The 26,011-nt window shown below is 35.5% G+C and overlaps 2 protein-coding genes across 2 annotated transcripts in view; one reads left to right on the top strand and one right to left on the bottom strand.

The window, feature by feature from the left end:
* LOC126763576 (cell division cycle 5-like protein) overlaps window positions 1–285 on the top strand; it is a 2,978-nt gene extending 2,693 nt beyond the window's left edge. Inside the window, exon 6 of the mRNA XM_050481216.1 lies at window positions 5–285. Within this exon, the coding sequence (XP_050337173.1) occupies window positions 5–178 (174 nt within the window). The 3' untranslated portion in view covers window positions 179–285. The remainder of the gene's footprint in view (window positions 1–4) is intronic.
* Window positions 281–26,011, bottom strand: LOC126763575 (tyrosine-protein phosphatase non-receptor type 4). The gene is made up of 13 exons (XM_050481215.1): window positions 25,202–26,011; window positions 13,144–13,595; window positions 6,539–6,646; window positions 6,377–6,469; window positions 5,928–6,069; window positions 5,634–5,842; window positions 5,130–5,282; window positions 4,908–5,059; window positions 4,487–4,837; window positions 3,725–4,422; window positions 3,030–3,654; window positions 1,586–1,763; window positions 281–1,510 (listed from the first exon to the last, which is right to left on the bottom strand). The coding sequence occupies exons 2-13, from the start codon at window positions 13,285–13,287 to the stop codon at window positions 1,418–1,420; spliced, it is 2,946 nt and encodes a 981-aa protein (XP_050337172.1). The 5' UTR covers window positions 13,288–13,595; window positions 25,202–26,011; the 3' UTR covers window positions 281–1,417.

Below are 26,011 nucleotides of genomic sequence, written 5' to 3'. Positions count from 1 at the left end.
ACAGTCGTTACAAGAGGACGTACGCCGTCAAATGGAACGTGAAAAAGAATTACAACAGAAATATGCTAAACTATGCGAAGAGCTTGACCAAGCGCAGCAGGAAATAGAATTATACGAAAGCGCTGAGCAAACCAATGAGGTCACTGAAATCACTGAAACAGATGAAACCTCTAATTGAATGCAATAACAAAATATCAGCGTTTCAAGCTAACATTTAAACTCGTATGATTAGGAAAAATACACAAATTGATTGACAAATAAAATAAAACTTCAAAGTATCTTCAATCTAGGCGGACTTTTTATTATCTTTTGTATTAAAATAAATTCAGTCACGCTTGGACATGATTGAATTGCCATAATTGTGAATACGAGGGTACAATAAATATTTTATTTGGTGCTACAATACTATTAAATTGATAAGTTTCGTAATAGAGTAAAATTATGCCTAATGGGTTTATTCGCCAAACACATTTTGGAGTTAATATTTCTAAATGATTAAATTACCAAATATCGCAATAGCACACGCGTATTATATATCAAATCGGTTGTATGCGGTGTCAAGTCTTAAATTAAGTTTGTCTTACAATTTTTATTACTTATATATTGATATTGCGCATATGCCTACATGTATCGCATTTATAGCATTCACATATGGTACAATAAAATTTAGAATTGCGTTGCAGCACTTACGTGTAAATTCATTTTTTCTTTCAATTGTCTTTCATATTTCGTAATTTGCCCAATAATATAATACATTACACAAATAAATGGGTGAGACGCAGGCATCAATAAGCAGCTGGGAAGTGAAAAAATGACAGAAGTGCTATAAATTTAAAATACTAAATAAAATTGTGAACGAATAGCCACTTTTTGGATGGTGCGCTACATGATCCAACGAACTAACCCAACATACTTATGATCAAATCAAAAATGGTCTACATGAATATACATACATTTATGTGTGTGTGTATGTATGTAGCTAACAAAACCGCGCATTTATAATGCACATTGGTCGTTGCATACGAAGAATCGTTTACTTAATAATAAACTAGATAATGTGAAACAAGAAAGGTCGAGCTTATGTATTTAATTGTCGCTTTGAAGCGCAGAACATAATGATATATTTATACAATAGAAACAAATAAATGGATAGCAAAAAATCAGCGCGAGCTTGTAAGTGTTGGTCGCACGCGCTACTCTATTACGGACGCGGGCGACTTATCTCTGAAACATTAAATGGTTGGACAAAATATATTTTGTATGTGTATAAGTAAAGTATATGTTGTTCTTCGTTCTTTTATGCTCGTAAGCAGTATAAGTGTGTAAAACGAGCAAAATATTTCAACAGCATACATTGCTATATAAATGTCTGCACGTATGGTATAATATTTATTAACTATTATTTCAATAATTATTGTTAATCGTCGTCAATATCATCAAGGGCGGCACTGGAGCGTGACAATTTCATATATGCAGCACAAATGCATTCGCACACGAAACGATATTGGCTCTGCAAAGAAAAAAGTAATTGAAAAAGCATTAATGTACGAAGTTCTCAAAATATTTTGCCACAAATATTGCTTACCACATTTTGCACCATGCAGGCACGTTGATCGCGCATTGTACGCACAATATCTAGTGGATACACAGGCTCTCTGATTTCCATTAGCGCCAAAGCCGTGTCCATTAATATAAGCACACCAGTGCGTCCAATACCGGCTGAACAATGCACTATCACAGGTGGATTTGCAGCACTTATGCATCTGAAATTATATAAGTATTACATACACATAAATATAGTACAATTGTATGATAATAAAGTGTACAAAAAAATGTGTATTAAGAATACAGGTTAATAAATACCAGGAAAAACGTTAACTTCGGCTGCACTGAAGACATAATACCCTTCAAAGATGAATTTCTTATCGCATAAAATGGTAAAGAATAAATTGATTTTAATCGCACCACCACTTTTGTAGACTATCTTCAGGTGTATAACTGTAAACTTAAAAAAATTGGCATTGGATGAAGAAAAGTGATCTTCCCAGCAAATAGCAGCTAGAATTGGAAATTAGAATCAACTATTGTTCGCCTTTTACAAAATAAAGAGAATAGTAATGTTTTGAAGTGTAAAAAGAGATCGGATTGTCCTCGAAAATCAACTGAGAGAACAGATAACTTACAGCGGCGGGTAATTTTAAGCGACCGCTTTAAAAGAGTGTAGATACGAAATTTGAACCAAGTGGATTTAAGTGTCGAAACCATAAACCGGCAAAAGCCGCAATTAACACAAAAAATTAAGGCTGCACAATATTTGGGCTAAAAAGTACGAAAATTGTGATCAAAATTATTATTATTGGCAACATATTATGTCTGACGACGCCTGACGCCATTCAGGTAGTTACCGGTTCCAGGATAATTGGTAGTAAAGAAAATTAAGTTTCCTTAAATATAAATAATTTGGGGCTGCTTTTCATACCATGTTTTGCGATCCCTACACCTTGTAGAAGGAATAATTAATGCACAAAAATATGCGTATAAGGTGTAAACAAGTTTTTAGTAACCGCGATTGAAGAGCAATATGCTTATACGGATCGCTTAATCTTCCAGAACACTTAAATTTTGCTCCAGACAAGAGAGACCTTGCATTTCCTACTCATATTTATGGATTTAAGGATTTCGCTACTTCTCCCGAGAGCTACGCAATCAATCGAGAATAAGTGCTCTGTCTCTGCACGAAAGCATTGTAACAAAAATATTTCCATATTATTTATAGTACCACCCGCATCCTAACTTTATTTATACATAGATTGATTATTTGTTTGAACCTTTTTAGGTTATCCACTTCCAAACAAATTTATTGATGGAAGTCAGTATGTTGTAAACAGTGCCTATCTTTTTTTCGCTTTCTCCCTTTTGTGCAACTCAACTCCTAATATGATTTAGAAATCATTATTAATAACATGTCACCTTTTTTAAAATTCTCTTTCTGCAGCTTACTTTGTCCTTAACAATATTTGAATACTTACTGATGGACACTAGTCGAAACAGGGTTCTCATCTTCCGGCGTAACACCATTGCTGGCAGCACATTTGCGTTCACTCATCAATCCGCCATTTTCATCGGCATCGGCGTCTAGTAGCCGCACCTGTTTTAGACTCTCTTCGATTTCCTGCAACAATGTTTTGTTACGTGCCACACGTACACGCTCGGTGAACTCAATAAAGAGATTCGGATCGGAGGGCACGCAATGATCGGGCCAAGCCAAATATTGCATGTGTTGAATGTGCCGTTGTTCACCCGTACGTTTGTCGCACAAAACAAATTCACGAAATACAAAGCTGCCCGTTTCGTCCGCCTGCTCGCTGAGGCACTTAACCGAAAAACCGTCTCCCAAGTGCAATTCATCGCCGGTAACTGGCCAATACTGATGACATTTCTGGCGTCCCGCCTCCATAACTGTAGTCAGCATGACAATCAAATGACTGCTCTCCTGCTGCACCATCCGCCAAAAATCGGTTGTGGTGTTGGCCAAAGGACCTTGTGTGGCAATATAACGATTCACTACACCGCCTGGTATTTCCATGTTCACATAATTTGCGTTGATGTAATCGCCAGTCATCGAATTTACAAGTGAAACACGTGTACAGTCATCTTAGTGAGTTAAGAAAAATGTTATTAAAATTATGTGCAAGATTATACATAAGAAATGTATATCACTTACATGGTGATATGTCACGATAGCGATTCTTAGCAATATTCTCAGGCTTTCGCGCCTCTGTAATCGCTAATTCAGGATTCTTGCGATACATCAGTTCGTATTGTGCCAAAAGCGCACCAGATGCTAAACCGTCGCTCAACAACAATAAGCTCTGCGTAAATAATGCATCGCCGTCTAGTAGATTTGAATGTGAACCGATTTCATCGTTTTCTGGAACATATTGATACAATGGCTCCTCCTCCGACATTATAGCGCGCATTGCTTTTGGACGTACAGTGAGCAAAAGTTCACCACCTCGTTGACTGCGACTGTCACGTATCATCGTCACTACTTGGTCATGTTGCAAACCCACAACATCACGCCCATTAATCATAACGACTTCATCTCCTTCACAGACGCGTGGCGTGCAGCGATCAGCTGGGGTGTTCGGTACCACTTTGGACACCTGCACAGGGAGTCCGAGATCTATGCCACCCTTAACATTAAAACCAAAACGACCCTGTTCATCACACTGTAAGCGTATGGTAACCAGATCACTGCCGCTATCCAATGCTGTTGACGAATTTCCATTTATGAGAGTCGTAATCGCTGGACCCATATGTGATGGCGCGATATTTGAGTTCAATATCGGGCTATGACTACCGGAACTGTACGCTGGCGGTATAGGTGATTCAAATCGTCTAGCTATAATTCCAGTGTCCCTAAAGTTGAGAAGAATTTAATTTCTATGAATCAAAAATCGAGTTAATATATATTGACACTCACAGCTGTATGTCGTATTCATCGCTCTGTTGTTCCCAAGCTTTACGAGGCATTGTTTCAGTCTGCTTCGAGGTTACTTTATTGTCGTGTGGACGGCTCGTTTTCGTAATGGTCAAAATGGACGTATGATTTATTAGTGCGGACGAGGTGATTTTACCGTTATGAGACACGCTTCCGTTGCTATCGGAACCACTGGTACCGTTAATCAATCCTAACGGTAACGGTGATGTGGCAACAGCAGAGCCAGCGGTTATCAGTCGTTTGCTCGGCGAACGTATAAATGCCTTATGCACAACGCCGCGCTGCTTCGACTCCTGCACCGCCTGCAGCTCTGTGCGGCCCGAATAATAGAATCTGGCATTTTGGTGGGAACAAAAGAAATATTTGTATATTAATTTTACGTAATGGTAATATTTGTACTCACTTCGAGCCCAGACTGATATTTAGAAAACGTGGTAGTCGATGCGGTCGTTTTAGACGGAAAAAGGAATGATGTTCCACACAAGATTTCCACAAAGCTTTCGCATGCTTATGTGAGGTCATGCTAAAGCCCAGCAAAGTGTCATAGCTTTCCGACTAATCAATCCGTTAAAAGCAATTCAATAAATAAATTGAAAATATTGAAATAAATTTGATTACTAATTACCGGTTCCCTACGCAATTGGATAAAAAAGTCTTTTCGTTTGAACGAAACCTTCACCATTTTTGACCAGGAAAAAGTATTTATGCGCAAACCATTTTGGAAGACTAATAGCCCAACCGCCGATACGCCCAACTGAAGTTCCTTACCGTTAGAGTCCTGAAATAAGTATAGTAATAATTTTGAAAAAAAAGTATTTTCTAATTTCTTAAATACAGAAGAAGGTCAACCTCTCGATTTTATGGTAAATTGATTTCCAAAAACACTCGATGTACTTGAAAATGTCTGGCAGTAAAAAAATTAACTATTTTAGTAGTAATATGGATTTCAAGTAGGTCGAGTTTAAAAGTTTGTAAGCGAACATTAAAAAAAATGGTAATAAAACTTTATTTTTAATCCCCTAAGATCTGCTAATATTTAGCAAAAAAGATTTAAAAGTTTTTTTCAATAAGTATAAATAATTCTTATTGTATTTAATCATAATGCAAATATATTTCTACACACACATACCGTAGCTTTATGTAAATCGATGCCATATAAATCAAGCCGTTTCGCATGTTCCAAATAATTATACTCCGCATCAGCCGGCAATTGGCCACGATGCAATTTATGTAATTCGGATATTTTTCGCTCGGCATCTGGCGTTTGTTCGACCAACAGTTGCAAATCGCTCAAGTATCCAGTCTGATGTTCGGCTGGATTGAAATCGCCTAATTCGGCTGAAGAGACACAAATCATACAAATTTATTATAACTGCAGTGTAAATTTGTATTCAAAATAAAAGCCGGCAATTTTGATACTCACATTGGACCGTATAGCTGGCAAGCAAACATTGCGTGTTGACCGAGCATGGCAATCTTCCCAGTAGAATATTCCGTTTTACTTGCAAATAGAACTGATACCGGGTGTATTCCTCTTGCAAACGACTGGGGTCACTTACATAAAACTGTAAAATCCACAAAAATAATGTTTACTCGAAATAAAATCTAAGTATTCACATAAATGTGTATTAGGGTACTTAAAAAAAATTTTGGATATTTTTTTTCAACTCTTAGGGGCTGTAGCTTAACTCTAAGGGGTCGCTTTTTTTAGTTTCCTATGCATTTAGCATAGGAATGTTGGTTTTTTCATTCTAACTAAAATTTCAACAATTAATTTACGTGACTTAAAAAACAATCACTAACATTTGAGGGGGTAAAGTTGAAAAAAAATATAAAAATTTTCTTGAAGCACCCTAATGTGTATATATTTACCTTAACTCTAAATTCCAACGTTTGAATGGCGTCATTTTCTAGAGCGAGGCTATTACATTGCTTTTTGAATTGCTTATGCGCATCCACCCATCGCTGTAAGGAGAGGAGTTGTAATTATTTTAGAATGAATTATTATTATTTTTATATAAAATAATTGCTTACAACAACATCACCGGGTTTCTGAGGAAATAGCAATCCAAAGTAGTCCCTTTCGGATAGCTCTAAGAATTGAAAGACTTGATCTAGTAATTCAGCTCCTTTAGCACGTTTCTGAAATAGAAAAAGAAGTTATCCATTATTTTTTAGCAAATAAATAAATATAATTTATACAATAACAATACATTTTCTTTAAAAGTGCGCAAGTCTTAGTTTGTTAAATTTGAAGCAGTTAGCAGTTTTCCTGTCTGAGTTGAATTCAATAAAAGAAAGGTAACATATAGATACCAGATTAAAGAGCTGTAACCACTTGTTATTCTAACACTAATTAATTATACCAGTCAGTTGTATTTATACCAGTCGTTTGTGCCAATCGCTAACGTCCAAGTAACACGAATCGAGCCACAATGACAGGTAATTTCGATACATAAGTATGAACTCACTATTTATATAGTGATTATTTACTTTTGGTTAATTATATTCAAATAGCGATAAGAACATTTTACATGGACAAATTAACTGTGGCTGGTTATGACTCAAATATGTATAGTATGTTGAAATACCGGGATTTTTAATAAGAGTGATATGATAAAAAATAGTGAAAAAACAGATTAATTGTTAAGGAAAATCTAATTTTTCGTGTGAAGTAGAATCGATACAATTATGTTCTGATTATAATATTATTCAATTGGCCTAATGAATAGCAAGTTCAATATTGTTGCATAAGGCCAGTGACTTCCAATAACTTCACAAGAAGTATTTTATTTTTATTAAAACACACTTATTGGAGGCCTTTCAATATCACAATTTCTTGAAATAATCGAATCTCTAAAATTTTCTCGCAATAATTCGATTGTTGCACATACTATGTGGCACGTAGCACCATCTTGTTGGAACCTGATGTTGTCAAGACCAACTTCTTCCAATTGCGACGATAAACAGTTGGTTATCATCGATCTATACCGCTCTCCATTGACAGTAACGGCGTCATCAGCTTAATTTCGAAAGAAGTACGGACACCGATGATTCCACCAAACTAAAAACCAAACCAAGTGTCAGTTTAGGTGAATGTAAAATCATCTAATTCAGGACGTTTATCGCAAATTCAGATCAGGTTTATGACCTGTCAGTTGAAATCATTATGCAAACGATATAGGGGAATGTCATTAGTAATATTCTGATATATTTGATTAAATATCCAAACTAAAGCATTGTACAGAGTATGTTCCAAAATAGTCTATAATTTATATAAGATCTTCCAACTACTCGGCAATGTACACCTATGAAGGTTATCTGTGGACTGACCATTTCATTCCTTCCATTCCATTCAATTTCTTTGAGGACAGTTCGGGATAAGTGGAAGTTTAGCCTACTGCAATACCCAAAACGAAGTTGCGGAGGGTCAATCTGATTTCGCGGGATAATCATGAACCCAGAGCTAGTCTGTGATTGCGAAACCTTTTGTGTCTCAATAAAATGTTGCTAACCCAATTCTGGATTCTTTTATATCCGTTCATCGTATATAATGTGCATATAAGGCTCATTTTGGTGAACGTTAACTTTCAGCCCCAGGTTTGGATTGTATGCAGCACTTTTAAGGAGTTACATGGATTAACGGGTTTCAAAAACTCGATTTTCTTTTGTCTTATTAAATTCTAGAACAATGTACTAAATTTTCAAGTTGATCCGAGTAATAGTTTCGGAGATACAGTCTTGAAAACTTGTGTGCTCGAGGCTAGCTAGGCTAAGTGCGCCGTCTTCAAACGCGTTTTTCTAGAAATTATTTTTTGAAGTCGGTTGGCAAGATTTCTCAAGAACTACTCAGCCGATCTTCATGAAATTTTACACACGTCTTTGAGATACAATTCTTAAAGACTTAGACGAAGGATTTTTTTTCGATTACAACTATTTCAATAAAAAATCGTAAAATTTTCATTGAAATTTTCATTTTTTTGTAAAAATGTTTGCCAAAAATTCAATTTTCATTGCCAAGTTCTAAGTTAAGGTTTTAACTAAAACACGTATTTCTTTTTTTCACTTTAGATGATCCTGTAAGGAGTTATCCTGTCAAAGCGGGCGCATCTTTTTTCCGAGAGGTCATCGGAATAGCGTCGCAATGGTCGAATTTAAAATATTTTTTTTCCAAAAATTTCAGAATTTCTTTGTTAATAGTCTATCTTTGTAACTAAAAAATTATAATAAAATATTTAATTTCTTATATGAGAAAAATTTTTTGAAAAAATGCGGTTTTTTACCGGCGGAAACGTTCGCGGACGTGAATGCTATAGCATTCAAATTTGAAAGCCAATTTTTATTCATTTAAATTTATAAAATCTTAAGTTTTTGTAATTAATACACACTTCAAAATAATGACCAAATGGTTCATTAGATAGTTTCATATTATTTTATCTTTTCTCCGTGTATTTACAATTTTCCTCACGTCATTCTGGTTGAAAAATATTATCTTTATCGTCGTGGATGCTATAGCATTCATTGTATATAACAGTTAAAATACGATGTTCTGTCTACTATTATAATATATTTCTAATTAGATTTCGGATATTACAACTAGTTTCAAAAATAATTGCCTGTATATTTTTAAAGCTCCCTAAAATTTTTTGCGTCCGCGAACGTGTTAAGGAATATCTTTGACAATATATAATGAAATAACAATTGTAATTATATTCAAAAAACTTAAGTTTTCTAAATAACACCTGGATCAGACAGACGGAACTCAATATGTGGTGTAGTGAAATACAATAGTTGCGTTAAATATAAAGATATTTTCGATTTAAGCGACTATGGCGACCTTTTTTAAAAATTAAAAATCATTCAAAATTGCGCTAGGTACCCTCTCTCTCGTGCACATTTATTGAAACGAATTAATTCGTATTAATACTTGAAACATTAAATTATACTGATAATTCATAAGGATTAATATGTTTTTTCACGGCTCTGCTACTCTCAGAAACACCTTTGATCTTACGCATTAAAATGATTTTAAGCATAATAACAAAAAGACATGAAAATCACGTACAAACCATACAAAATAAATATAATCACATTAATCACGTTATCTCGTCGCTAAAAGTACTGGTCATATGAGCATATGTGTGTATGTATGCGTGTAATAACATTTGTGCGTATTATTTTACATGCGCAAAGCTTCAAGTTCATTTATTGACCAACATAACTGTAACAATGATTAATTTCATTCACTGCACTTGTTTTGTAAACTACAAGGCAATTAAAAAATAAAATAAAACACTAAAACGTGCAGTTAAAAAATAAATGAGCAGCAAATAAAGCAAAGAACTCGAAATGGAAAGTCAACTGTGCGCTCTACGTGGGATGCGCAGCAGACATACAGACATACAAGAGTCGACACTATCAAACCAACATATGTACAAACATTAAACGAATACGAACGAATGTTTTTCGCTTTATTTTTTTTTTTTTTTTTGTTTGTTGCTCTGTGCCACACTAATGCCCGGATGAGTGCCCACCAGTCAACGAACCAGAAAAAAAAGCAGACCAATCATAAAACATTTCAGCATAAAAACATAAATGCGCAACGGAGTCTCCGAAAGCATGATGATATGAATATCCGTCTGAGTACTTTCTATTTAATCATTAGGAGATAAGTACTTAGTACGTACTATGGCACATTGATTGGAGCAAAATTACAGTAGCACAGTTGGAATATGATTTTTTATATTTGCGGATTCTCTAAATGAACTGAGCGTCATGGCTGGGGTTGGTAAGTGAATCTTATAATCAAACCTAGCGCTTTGTTAGTGTACGGATTAGACAAATAAAATTTCTGGCATTATATAAATGGCAGTAGTCCCGAATCGCAGACCCATTTTAGCTAAGGAGAGGCTTTGCATTTATATTTATTCTTGCAGCATATAACACGTATTGAATATTTTTACAAACGTACATATATTGTGATAAGTTAGGGTTAATCCAAAATCGATCGATCTCACTTGTGCAGATATTCGTCCTTTATGTTACCCATAAACCACTAAAAAATGATCAGTAGATAGTCATAGATCAACGACGCGTTTTGACCATATCACAAATTTATTAAGGCGGTTAATATCAATATCAGCCAAAGTGTGTCTACCGAGGAGGAAGTGACGATACGATTATAAATCGACTTTCTCTAGAGCTGTGACTAAGAACACCCGACAGAATATTTAGCCACATCACGTGTAAAGCTATTGGATAGTATACAGTCAAAACAGCTACCCCTGAGGCGATATTGGTTTTTCTAAGAGCCAGTAGTTCGGAGACCTCTAACGATTCACTCTGGGCCAGAAAGATCTCGCAGTCGCACAAGTTCTGGTTGTTGGCCAGCGTTTGCGGAGCTGACTGAATGCCTAACTGTCCAACTCCAGAACGCAAGAAGACATCGGAGGAAAATCGACTAGCTTTCAATCGGATGAAATTGGGGGAAGGTTGTCCTACATAGCAAGCTCGTCGGCCTTGCAGTTGCCGCTACAGGGGTATAGTAATCTGAAACTAGGGTGGATAGAGAGCTCCCGGCAGAAGACTTCACAACATACTCTCCCTCTTAACTTTGATCCGTGAAAAATCTTACTGCACCCCTTTCCCAACGGCTTCGCTCCGCTCACAAGTCCCTCGCAGGTGTGTGAGTTGAGAAGGAACTGCCAGGAGAAGGTTCTGCGATGCCATGATATAGATTGTAAGAGACGCAATCGAAGCTTTGGACAATTTACAAATTTCAAATAACAAGCCGATTCAACTCTCCAGATTTGCCTAATCGACTGGAATTTTGCCAACAAATTATTGAAATGGTCGAAGAAGACAATAACTTCATAATTTGCCTATTTATGTCTGATGAGGCCCATTTTTATCTAATCGGAAATGTAAACAAGCAATTTTTGCCGTAAATCAAATCCAAAAATAATCCACGAGACGAAACTTCAACCAGAACGAGTCACTGTGTGGTGCGCTGTGTTATCAATGTGTATTGTCGGGCCATACTTCTTTAAAACAAGTAAGGAAGGGCTAAGTTCGGGTGTCGCCGAACATTTTATACTCTCGCATGATAAAGTGATAATCGAGATTTCATTATACGTCATTTACATATTTTTCAAATACCGTATTTTTGTAAAGTTTTATTCCGCTATCATCATTGGTTCCTAATGTATATACTCGTATTATACAGAAAAGGCATCAGATGGAATTCAAAATAGCGTTATATTGGAAGAATGCGTGGTTGTGAACCGATTTCACCCATATTTCGTACATGTCATCAAGGTGTTAAGAAAATATTATGTACCGAATTTCATTGAAATCGGTCTAGTAGTACCTGAGATATGGTTTTTGGTTCATAAGTTGGCGAGGCCACGCCCATTTTCAATTTTTAAAAAAAGCCTGGGTGCAGCTTCCTTCTGCCATTTCTTCTGTAAAATTTAGTGTTTCTGACGTTTTTTGTTAGTCGGTTAACACACTTTTAGTGATTTTCAACATAACCTTTGTATGGGAGGTGGGCGTGGTTATTATCCGATTTCTTCCATTTTTGAACTGTATATGGAAATGCCTGAAGAAAACGACTCTGTAGAGTTTGGTTGACATAGCTATAGTAGTTTCCGAGATATGTACAAAAAACTTAGTAGGGGGCGGGGCCACGCCCACTTTTCCCAAAAAAATTGCGTCCAAATATGCCCCTCCCTAATGCGATCCTTTGTGCCAAATTTCACTTTAATATCTTTATTTATGGCTTAGTTATGACACTTTATAGGTTTTCGGTTTCCGCCATTTTGTGGGCGTGGCAGTGGGCCGATTTTGCCCATCTTCGAACTTAACCTTCTTATGGAGCCAAGGAATACGTGTACCAAGTTTCATCATGATATCTCAATTTTTACTCAAGTTACAGCTTGCACGGACGGACGGACAGACAGACATCCGGATTTCAACTCTACTCGTCACCCTGATCACTTTGGTATATATAACCCTATATCTGACTCTTTTAGTTTGAGTACTTACAAATAACCGTTATGTGAACAAAACTATAATACTCTCCTTAGCAACATTGTTGCGAGAGTATAAAAAGCGGTGTAACAGTTACTGACAACACTTATCAATAGCGTTTGGTGCCAGCAAAGATGGAGCAACCGCACACAGAGCCAGACCGGTTATTGCGGAGCTCCAACGAAAATTTGAAAACAAATTAATATCAAGAAACTTTACTTTCAGCTGACCCCTAAGGCACCTGAACTGACTGCACAAGGGTTTTTATAGGGTTATGCGAAGCAAGAGGTGCACAAAACAAAACCCAGAAATCTGATTGAATTGCAGCAATCCATTAAATCGGCCCGACTTCAACCCTCCATTTTCTAATTAAGTGTCGCATATTTTCGGTAAAATGCCAGCCTCAGGCACTGAGGGTCACATATTCAGTATCTGGATTCTTGAACAACTATATGTAATTCAACAAAAGCAGGCAAAAAAGGAAACCCGTGTAAAATATTACTTGGGGGATGTCAAAAAAAAAACCGTGTAATAACAGGTTCAGGGTAGGTGAGTTAGAGGGTCGAAACATAACTTTATAGGGATATTTATGAACTTATTCCACTTACCTCTATCCGAAAGGTGTGCGTTGTGTCATCTAAAAGCAGGACAGTGACACATTGTTGCCTTTGTTGTTTCTTATCGCGCGCCAGTTCTTCACTTCGTAAACGACAATTTGCACCTAAATTACTCAAACGAAAACGTTCAAGCATTGCAATTGTCCATGGCAATGTATGAGCAAACTGTTTTCTCTAAAATATATGTATATCTATGTACATATGTATGTCTAGGTCTAAGCTATTTACTACAATTATGTAAGTAATTTTTCAGCAAAAAAAATGTTTGTCAGTCGCTATTTGCTTGGCTGGCTTATAATTTCGTTCACAGGAGTTAGACTTTTCGATTTTGCGTTACGAGTTCCTTTAGTAGTTTTTAGTGGAGCTCCCTCGTTGACCAACGCTAATTGTGGTGGACGTTGTTGATCGCTAATTGGATGGATTCATGTGATGGATTGTGTTTTCTGTAATGAAATATTTTTTTTTTGTTTTTGTGGAATTACTTCAGTTTAATAATTTGTTCGCTGATTTTACAATCATATTTTATAATATCTATAAGGTATATCTCGATGAATGTATATATGTATGGTATGTAGTTATACGTGTGTACTAGGTATTTTGCTGTCGCGCTATTTTTAATTTTTCTTTACAGTGAAACATATTTTGCTTGCAATTTACATCACACTTGTCATACTAAAGGCCATGAGTGCTGCTCTCCCCGCTACGTACTGCTCAAGAGTACTAACCAAGAACACATGTTGTTATGGCAGTATATATGTAAATATAGTACATAAACCAATATAGTATACATATAGGTAAGTATTATATGCATACATATGTACGCAGTCACTGTGAATTTGTGAATATTAATTAATATTCCATGTCGTCACTGAGTTCCCCTATATTCGTTGATAAGTAGGCATGAATATGCGTATGTATGTATGCTTATAATGGCACATTGGCGAGCGTCTCGGCCAGTGTATTATGTGTTCGACAGAAAATAGAAGAAAACATTTCATCACTTCCGGCTGGCAGTGATGTTTGCAAATACGATTTAAACGGTCATCTACATACAGACATTCTAAACAAACACATATGTACTTGTTTACATATTTACCTATTTATAATATTGTAGACCAATATAAAGCAACGCCCCACAGCACTTCAGATATTCTAATGATATGATTATTGAATGTGAAAAGAAAAAAATTAATTCAATTAACAATCAAGTTTATTTTGGAATATTAAAAGCGAATCTATCTAGATACTCCCCTTAATGCAATTATGCAGGCCGACAAATAGTGAACTGCAAGGGAGGCATACACGTTTTTATCAGTGTACGAGTATATGACTATGTATACATGGATGTATATATGTACATACATATGTACCTACATTAAAAGTATTGGCGAATATTTCAACTTATTTATGCGTTCAAAGAAATTCTTATGAAATTCATTCGGCGTTTGGTGTTGCTTTAAAATGTATTGGACCCTTAATTTTTCAAATGAAACCAAGGCACGCATCAAAGATAGGAAGAAAAAGCGTGCTGTCACGAACCCAACATAATTCAAGTACTACTATGAGCTAAAAATGGTAAGACTTTCTTCATAAATTTAAAATTCTTAATTTATTCTCAAAATCTATGTCGTCCAACTCAAAGTGATCTAACTTGACCCAACACACTAACGCTAACTAAGATAACGTTTTTTCCAATCCTCGAAACAGTTGTTAAAGTCAATTTCCGGAAAAGCCTTCAATTCGCGTAGCGATTCAAGTTTAATATCTCTAATTGACTCGAAAAGGTTTCCCCGAGCGATTGTTTGAAAGAAGCAATGCCGTGTGCAAAAATCAAGAGTTGTCGGCCCATATTTCCAGCCTCTTTTTACGAACAGTTTCGCGTATACGACGCATACCACTCAAATAGTATTCCTTGTTGATTGTTTGGCCCGTCGGAAGATATTCGGAGTGCACCACACTTCGATAATGGAAGAAAACTGTCAAAACATAACCTTGATTTTTGACCTGATTTGACGTGATTTTTTCGGCTTTGGCTCACATTTGTCATAAGCCTAGATCCAAGACTCATCGTCTGCAGTAAAACATTTCATGACATCCTGGTAATCGGAAAGCATTGTTTCACAGACGTTAACGCGACACTATTTTGATGTTTCAAAATGGTTTTCACAGATCTTTCCTATATTCCAATAATGCCAGCAAAATCTCTGACTTTCAATCGTCGATTCTCAAGCACCAAATCATTTATTTTATTGACGTGTTGAACATCAGTTGATGTTGATGGCCGTCCTGAACGTGGTTCGTGGGTAACGCGTTCAAGACAGAATAATTTGTACCAATAAAAAAAAACCTGTTCGCGACGAACATTACCAAATTTGGCACCAGATATTTAATTCCGCACACAAAATTTAATGGAATAATTTCACTCATCGTAAAAATCGCCGAATGCACTTTTTGTACTTCAGAAAAACAAGCATACACTAAACACTAATGATTATTATACCCTGAACAGGGTAAGTTTGTCACGAAGTTTGTAACACCCAGAAGGAAGCGTCGGAGACCCTATAAAGTATATATTTATTTATAGGTCAGTATGTTGAACTGAGTCGATTTAGCCATGTCCTTCTGTCTGTCTGTCCGTCCGTCCGTCTGTGCGTCTGTCTATATATATACCAACTAGTCCCTCAGTTTTTATTAAGATATCGTTTTGAAATATTACAAACGTCATATCCTCTTCAAGAAGCTGCTCATTTGTCGGAACTGCCGATATCGGACCACTATATAACCTACAGCTGTCAATACAAACAGAACGATCGAAATCAAATGCTTGTATGGAAAACTTTCGCATTTGACGTGGTATCTTCACGAAATTTGACATGGATTACTGCTTAAGGCAACAATGTAATCTCCGAAGAAATTGTTCAGATCGGTTAACTATAGCAGTAGCTGCATACAAACTGAATGATCGAAATCAAATGCGTGCATGGGAAACTTCCTCATTTAACGATATATCTTTACGAAATTTGGTATGAGTTATTCTTCATAGAAGTAATGTAATATCGGAAGAAATTGTTCAGATTAGCTCTTTATATTGGAAAACTTTCACATTTGACAAGATATATTCACGAAATGTGGTATAGATTATTTTCTGAGACAACAATGTAATCTCCAAGAAATTGTTCAGGTTGGCTCACTGCCATACAAATCGAACGATCGAAATCAAGGGCTTGTATGGAAAACTTTCGCATTTGACGTGGTATCTTCACGAAATTTGACATGGATTACTGTTTAAGGTAATAATATAATCTCCGAAAAAATTGTTCAGATCGGATTACTATAGCATATATGTAGCTATATTTCTATGTTCCATACAAACTGAACACATAGTTTCTAAAAGAAATGCACCTGTGTGGGGTATATTAGCTTCGGTGCAGCCGAAGTTAACGTTTTTTGTGGTTTTGTCGTTACATTTGGCACAGATGTCACTGACAGTCATGCCAACATAGAAAAAAATATTTGGATATTTGGTTTTTTTACGCGAAATTTAAGTTAAAAAGTCTTCCTATTTTTTGCTCACAATAGTACATTATTTGACCCATCCTTCTTAGAATAATCGAAATTTTAATAAAGTTAGCCTCGATGGTAAAATTTCTATATTTTCTAAATATAGGTTCGGCTTATGAAAAATTTAATCCAATCAAAGAACAATAGGTTACTTAGTAAGTAAGTACTATACAATACAAGTTCAAAAATATGAATAATTACTGAAACGAAGTTATTCAAGGATTTTCTCTAGAAATACACATTAACCCAGATGTGCTATAGTGATTCCAGGTAAAAAAAGAAGTAAATATTTTTGTTTACAATAAATTTTCGCAAATTACTCTTATGCGTTTATTTTTTCGTAAATACACACATATATGTACATATGTATGTTAATGTTATGAAAGACTTAAGGTAAATAAATATGAATGAAAACTGTTTGCACAGATAAGATTTTATACACCGTACGATAACAAGTTGCAAGTGTGTGAGTACATGATTCAGAAAGCAGTTTATTTCGCAGTAACCTTAGAAATACATGGTCAAACGCTAAATTTAAATATACATACAACAAAAAAAAGTTCCCGTAAAAATGAGTAAAGTTTAAAGACCGTCTCATCAAAGTCCAGATCAATGATATGCATACAATACTTTGTTGTATTTTAAAATCAAAGGTAATAATTTCGTATAAACAAAAACAACTGATAAATAACAACACAAAGAAAACTTCATATATACGAATTCAGAACTAGCTACTACTGCTACTACTAGGGAAAAGTATGTCGCCATCACCAATTTGCACTTTTCATTAAAGCTCACTTATTGACCGATATATGTATATATGTATAAAAAAACGACGGGTAAAAATAATTACAATGGGTATTGGGAGTCTAAAGGAATTACTTTCGACATTAAATAAAATAGGCACAATCACAAGTAGTCAAGACGGTCCTGTAACCCCTCCACCGGTGTGAGTAAGCTCTGGACTACTGTCAAGGCTTCATCCAATCCGAAGAGACATGGGTTGATATTCAATTCGTTGACCATGTCTTCTCGGAACCGAAGAAGTGCGCGAGCTTTTTTAGATTGCAGTTCACACTGCACCCTCCAACTGGTAAGGCCAAAAGATATGTTACCCAGCGGCTGCACAAAATGCCAAGAGACTACTCGCCATTAACTTTGAATGTTGTAGATGTTCAGAATGTCATAAACAAGGCAAAATTTTCCAAAACCATTTACCCAGACGGAATCAACATGTTGATGCTAAAACATCTAGGCTCGACGGAAGTAATATCTCTAACCAAGGTCCTCAACCTGTCGCTGACCATCCTTGAAATACCCGATGTGTGGAAAGTTTGAACAGTGGTCCCATTACTGAAACCTCCAATAAACGCCAACCAAGTGGAGACTTATCTTCCGATAATTCTCTTTTCAGTACTTAGCATCTTAAACATCCAGTTAATTCGTGGCTTAAATCGAAAACCGCCCCTTGGGAAGACGATTGTCAGAGCAGTGGAGCTTTTAACACCTTCTCCGACTCTCTCTTAGTGAATGGCTTACTTGGACTCAAACCTTCAACCATCACAGGCGACGAGCTCGATAACCCGTTCCCACGACAACTGGGTCTAAATAATCAAAACGGATACGGATTTTTATTCGGCCAAGGACTGTCAACTCGGCACCAAGCCGATTTTTTATCAGATATCATATTCATATTCAATTGTGTCACCAAAATTAAATTTAAAAGCAAACTATACTCTTGAGTGCTTTTCCACTAAATCAAGTCTTATGTCATGAATAGCACGATCAATATTGACTTCTGTTGCTGTGTGGTAAGTAGCCCCGTCTTGTTGGAACCAGATGTTGTCAAGAACAACTTCTTCCAATTGCGGCCATAAAAAGTTGGTTATCATCGATCTATACCACTATCCATTTATCCGGAATCGGAGAACGATGGTTTTGATAAAAAAATTAATAATTTGTAAACGTTGTTCTTGCGTATATCTTTCCACAGTGAAATTGTAAACATTAGTGAATACAATGAAAAAAAATACAGATCATCACAAAATCAAAATGGCCGAAACGACACTTATCATATCATCTTTACTGGAAATCCCGGTATTTAGAAATTCAATAACGGTTAAGCCATCTTTTTTGATAAGAGAAAATGTGAATATTTCAAGGCGAATATCATCACGATGGTTATAAGGTATTTCGCAAAGCCAGCCAAACACGAACACATTTCTTCGAATAATTATGGTGATTATGTTGAATATATTCAGTCAATGAGTATATGACGCCGACAATGTGTGAAATCGCAATTTTTTTTAAACCGAAGTACATAAATATAATTTCCTGTTGGCATTTAGCCGAGTGATGGTTCAAATGATAATCTATTTTAATAACAGTGCGGACCAAAGTGTAAACAACAAAACAGCTGTGAAAGCAAGAACGTTACCTTTGAACGCGCATTACAAACAATTAAGAAAAAACAAATGAAAAAACTTTCATTTTTAGTAAATTTAAGTGCGAAATAACAAACCTGAGCGAAATTTTAAATGAATTTTTACTTTAAAAGCATTAACTTATTATATAAAATTTAATTTTATCAATGGCATTGTTTTCAGCAGAGATAGAATAAAAGGACTTTATCTTGATTTTAATCGATAATGTATGAATTCGACAATTTGAACGGGGATTTTAGCGTTGCCTCAAACAATAACCTGTGCCAAATTTCGTGATGAGGGATATAGGGACTTAAATTAGACCGATCAGTTTGTATGTATATCTTATAGTGGTCCAATATCGGTGGTTGCGACAATTGAGAATATTCTTGGAGAGAAAAGATTATGTAAACATTTCATATCATAACAAGTAAGGAAGGGCTAAGTTCGGGTGTCACCGAACATTTTATACTCTCGCATGATAAAGTGATAATCGAGATTTCATTATACGTCATTTACATATTTTTCAAATACCGTATTTTTGTAAAGTTTTATTCCGCTATCATCATTGGTTCCTAATGTATATACTCGTATTATACAGAAAAGGCATCAGATGGAATTCAAAATAGCGTTATATTGGAAGAAGGCGTGGCTGTGAACCGATTTCACCCATATTTCGTACATGTCATCAGGGTGATAAGAAAATATTATATACCGAATTTCATTGAAATCGGTCTAGTAGATCCTGTTATATGGTTTTGGGTCCATAAGTGGGCGAGGCCACGCCCATTTTAAATTTTTAAAAAAAGCCTGGGTGCAGCTTCCTTCTGCCATTTCTTCCGTAAAATTTAGTGTTTTTGACGTTTTTTGTTAGTCGGTTAACGCACTTTTAGTGATTTTCAACATAACCTTTGTATGGGAGGTGGGCGTGGTTATTATCCGATTTCCTTCCATTTTTGAAGTGTATATGGAAATGCCTGAAGAAAACGACTCTGTAGAGTTTGGTTGACATAGCTATAGTAGTTTCCGAGATATGTATAAAAAACTTAGTAGGGGGCGGGGCCACGCCCACTTTTCCAAAAAAATTGCGTCCAAATATGCCCCTCCCTAATGCGATCCTTTTTGCCAAATTTCACTTTAATATCTTTATTTATGGCTTAGTTATGACACTTTATAGGTTTTCGGTTTCCGCCATTTTGTGGGCGTGGCAGTGGGCCGATTTTGCCCATCTTCGAACTTACCCTTCTTATGGAGCCAAGGAATACGTGCACCAAGTTTCATCATGATATCTCAATTTTTACTCAAGTTACAGCTTGCACGGACGGACGGACAGACGGACGGACGGACAGACAGACATCCGGATTTCAACTCTACTCGTCACTCTGATCACTTTGGTATATATAACCTTATATCTGACTCTTAGTTTTAGGACTTACAAACAACCGTTATGTGAACAAAACTATAATACTCTCCTTAGCAACTTTGTTGCGAGAGTATAAAAACTGCGGGACTAATTCGCGTATATACCTCATTACTTTTATTTAAACTTTAAAGAAAATACTTTTAACACGTGAAATTACCCAACACCCTAAATACATCTAACAGATTTTGAGTCTCACAACCCCAATCATGTCACTACAACAATAAAATATAATAATTTCTATGCAAATCCTCCAATTTCCAATTATTCGAACACTCTTCATGTGTAATATACACACATATATATATATATATGTATATGTACATACATACATATCTACACAAAATATCGCTTCCCTACGTATCTACATCATTAAAACAAGCTGTCCTCATTTTGATGGTGAAAGGTGAACATTAATATTAAAACAAAAGTTGTTAGTTTGACCATTATCTTTGACCACATAAGCATCATTAACACATACCGTAATTTTACCGGAAACTAAGCATGTATGCAGACTCATTTGCAACACAACACTGTCAAAAGTGAACAGTTAACCTAGAATAATAGTAATGGTCAACGAACTGCAAACTATTTTCGGATATTAGAGAAAAAGCAACAAAACATTATTTTTTATATAAAATGAGACAACTTTCATAAGTCGTTAAATTCGATGTACATATGTACATATATATAAACAATAGTGTTATATTAGTTAATTTGCTTGTTTGTGTAGGAAAAAATTCGTTTTTCAAAAAGCGCAAGAATGTGCAGTTCAACTAAAGTGAATGTTTGAGGAAAACTTCCTTAAACTATACTATAGACGAAGGTCTCTGTTTTGAACTTATGTACCACAAAGTTTCTTTCAATTTTCAGGATGTTTTGCTTTCCTTATAACGGGGTTTCAATAAGAGCGGTACCAAAGTTTTTTAAATAAAACAAAAACGGTTTGGGATATCAATGAAATTATTTATTCCTGTGAAAGTACATTCGATGGCATTATGTATGGAAATCGATGTCTTTTGCATGGTCACCACGGCCGGCTTGCAGGACCTCAGACGCTGAACCCAACTTTCGACGGTTATCATGCATAAATCGGCCGATACTGCTGCAATTTCACATTCGTTATTCATATGAAGTTCATAAATCGTCGTTGGCTTGTTGGCATACACCATAGTCTTGACGTAGCTTCACAGGAAACAGTCTAACGGCGACAAATTGCATAACCGAGGCGGCCAATTGAATGGATTCTTGAGATAACACGTTCACCAAACTTGGTTTTCAATAAATCGTTTGTGACATTCACTGTGTAGCTTGTGACGCCGTCCTGTAGGAACCATATATATTCAGAGTCCAATTCAGGCCAAAAATATTCGATTATCATTAAGCGGTAGCGATTCCCATTCACAGTAACGTGCCGGTCTGGATCATCACGGAAGAAGTACGGACTAATGGCGCCGCCTGTTCATAAACCGCACCATATCATAATTTCTTCAGGATGCAATGGTGACACATTGAGTACGTGTGAATTGCTGCCTGATCAATGATGCATATTTTGCTTATTGACGAAGCCATTCAGTCAGATATGAGCCTCATGCTAAAGATGATTTTTAGTTGATGTTGCTCGGCCCAATTCACGAACATACGACAATTCTGATGGTCAAGCGGCTTCCGTTCTTGCATCAATTTGATCTTCTAGGGATGTAGGCCTAGATCTTTTCGCAAACTTCTTTACAACGACGTCACAGAGGTGCGCAACGCTTGAGAACGACGTGTAAGAGGCTGATTTGGGACTTCATCAATTGATGCACTAGCGGCAGCAATATTCCACATACTGTGCCTGTGGATTGCAATTTTTCCACTAGACGCTCAATTGTTGATCTGACAGGACGATTATGACGACCATAAATTGGACGTAGCGCTCTCTTAAAGTTGAGGCCACTGACTCCAATTTCGGTAGTAAATTTTAATAACTTCGACTCGTTGTTGGATCGTATATGGGAACCTTACTGAATAGAAATGTCAGGAATGGCGTCGTTTGCTGTCCCTATTAGTCTTCTTTTGTAGCGTCCCTATTGAAAACCCCGTTAAATGCCCTTCTAACGAAATTTGATATACATACATATATGATATATCGTCAAATAAAAAAGTTTGCCATACAGGGACGTGATTTTGATCGATCAGGGAGTTATTTCGTTATTTCAGAAACTGAGAGAATTGTTCGCGTATATATTTACGGAAAGACGGACATATCTAAATCCTCACTTCGTCACCCTCATCACTTATAGACATACTATTAGACAGATCTTCGTCGTTTGTTGTTGTCGTAAGGACGTTTCATTCTGGGTGTTACAAGCTTCGTGGTAAAAATAAAAAGGCAAATGTGTTTAGGGGAAGTACCGAATTCAAAATCTAATGATAAAAATTAATAAGCGGCAAGTCATCACTAAAACTGACATGGTAGTAGAAGCTTAAATTACTTACTATTGGGAAATTTGCGACATTTCTCTCTAACTAGAATATGTATACAGTAGAGGCCCGCTAATCCGGACAGGGTTAAAAAACTTAAAATTTCTATTATGTCCCTTGTAATCCGGACCGACATTCTCTATCCGTATTCTCTAATCTGGATCACGTGTTTATTATTCACTACATGCGCTTTTATGCTTTATTGTTTCTAGTTTTTTTTTTGGAACATGTGTATTATTTGTTATAATAAACAAACCGAAATTTATAAATATTTTTTCATAATACATATGTAGTTCTGATGTGCCTTTGGTAATCCGGATTTCCTTATATACCGGATAGGGGCCGGTTTTAACTGATCCGGATTAGCGGGCCTCTACTGTACATGAAGTAGGCATGAATATCAAACGAAATTTACTTTAAAAAAGTTCAGTTCTCGAAACCAAAAATGTCACTCTCGTGCATAACTGTTAAGTGGTGTTATGGATATGTTTCAAGAATAAGGACAACGAGTAAACTATTTCCGAATTCGCTGCTTGTCTTGTCCTATAGAACAAGTGTGTTCATCGTACAATGCGTGTTCTACAATCTGACTTTTATTTATAACGTTGAGAACGGTAAGTCACTTCACATATCTCAACCTCGTACAATAGAATTCTTTGGTTTTTACTTTAATGTATGTATGTGTGTACAAAATATAAGAGTAGGTAGGACGTCAAGTCGTTTGGCATATGCCATAGATGGTGTTACTCAAAACTCTATATTTAGCCACAAGAAATGTAACTCAAGTGTACAGGCATTTTTATAGTATAATGATACACATATATATGTATTGGAAAGCAAAAACGGAACATATATATACACATACTCGTATGTCTATGAATATGCCTTTACAGAGTATATCAAGGCTTTAGGCTCGCAAAGTTAATCCGGACAACAATCCTTATAGCATAGAAATGTAACGGATACAAAATTACATACATATACAGATATAAATATTCATTATCTCACATTTATAGGTTTTATATACATATGTACATATATGTATGTATATAATAACTAAAAATCATTTATGTATTTTTAGCATAATAAGTACTATTTTAAACAAGCTGTTAAAGAATTCCAATGCATATAAAGGCGTTAAAAATTTTTTGAATTTTTATAACCTACTAGTTTGTAAACTTCCAAATGTGTCTGCTAAAAAATGTATATTATTTACAAATATACAACTAAATGTATATTATTTTGCGTCATCGATTTCGCCTGCCCTATCGCATCGGGGGTACTTTGCTTGCAAAAAATTTGCTACGTTGCATTAATGACGGCTTCGCCTAGTTTTTAGAGCATTTGTGTGGTTTTACTTTGCTAAGCACAAAGTAACCCCATTGTGGTCTATGGTAAAGTTCTGTACATATGTACATATATGTTATTAGTTAGACATTTTATTTTAATTACCCAAGGACATAAATTAAATGTTTAACGAACTTTAAATGCAATTACAGTGGAAATTTCTTATATGGATATGTAATAAATTATAACACACACCTTTCCCACAAAATCTGCACGAAAAAGCTTCCTTAATGTCAAAATCAGAGACCTGCGACTCTGAACAGGTGAAATGATTCGTTACACGCTTCTGTAGAGAGGATCTTGGTGTTTACATTTTCCTGCCGAGGGGCGAAAGCAAATTTAACCAAATTTTATGTTACTGATTAATTAGCAAAGCAATAAATTTTATATTTAAAGAAATAAACTTTTGTGGTACAAGATTTACAGGGTAAACTTTAGAAAATTATCCTCCGATTTCAGTGTTAAAGTGGGTATGTGCGGATAGAGGGGGTCCTCCAGATCAAGAAAAAAAATTCAAAAATTCAACTATTAAAAATGCGTGTTTCTCCGATATATAATGAATTTTACACTTACATTTTCAACTAATTCGTTTGTAACCATTTATTTTATATTTAATAGAGCAAAAACACCCGTCAGCATCTAACGTATATAGTGATTGAGTGAATGCACCTATTGGCATACTTATTTATTGATATACATTTGTATGTACATATATATATTTATTTAATTGTAATGTCATAAGCAAACATAAACTGTGCTGATTTTATACATATATCAACATACAAGTACATTTTTATAATTGCTACTAAATAATCCTTTTGTATGAACTTACCTAATTTGAATTATTTTGTATTCTAAGTAATCATGCAGTGATCGAAATTGTCGGCATCCACAGATTATAAAACTTTTAAAAATTCCTTTTTAAGTATTTATTGAAAATTTAGTATCTTTTTAACAGCATTCTGCTCTTATTTTTCACAGGTTTGTACTATGTATGACAGCTGCCTTAATAATTAGTCAGTGTGAACGAACACATAGAACACAAAAAAATCACAAACTTTCGAAGCACTCACTTGTATTCTGTATAATACTTTCACACTTACTTTTGTTTAATGGGAAATGCCTTACATGTACATATATGAATTTGTATTAATATATATGTGTTTAGGATTTTTACACTAATGCGGATTTATTTTCAGATCACTAAAAGAAGCGCACTCATTAGTTTTGTTATATTAACGTGAACAAATCAATTATTTCCAAAATACAAATCACCGGCAAAATAAATCGTAATTAAAATTACAAATATACACAAATAGCATCCACTAACATTGCAGAGTAAACTTAAATTCTGCCAGAATAGTTCTGAAAAGTTTCAAACATTTTCAAATTCGACAAGTGCCCGACGAATAAAAACATAACTAAAACACTATATGCGATTTGGGAAGTACACGATTACACATATTTGGTTTCTTTTTAACAAATTAAATAAAAACTAAAGCTGATTAGACGAATTCCGTCCAACTCTTAAAACAGTCGGCTATTTGACATTTCGCTTTAGCAAGGCAATCAAACTGAAATTTACGAGTCGACCACAAAGCAAACGGACCAATTATGATGGCTGCCGCAAATCAGGGTTGCA

Source organism: Bactrocera neohumeralis, chromosome 6 (assembly GCF_024586455.1).
Source record: "Bactrocera neohumeralis isolate Rockhampton chromosome 6, APGP_CSIRO_Bneo_wtdbg2-racon-allhic-juicebox.fasta_v2, whole genome shotgun sequence".
In the NCBI taxonomy this organism is placed as follows: Eukaryota; Metazoa; Arthropoda; class Insecta; order Diptera; family Tephritidae; genus Bactrocera; species Bactrocera neohumeralis.
The sequence above is the reverse complement of the archived record's forward strand: the minus strand, read 5'-3'. Positions and strand labels throughout refer to the sequence as shown.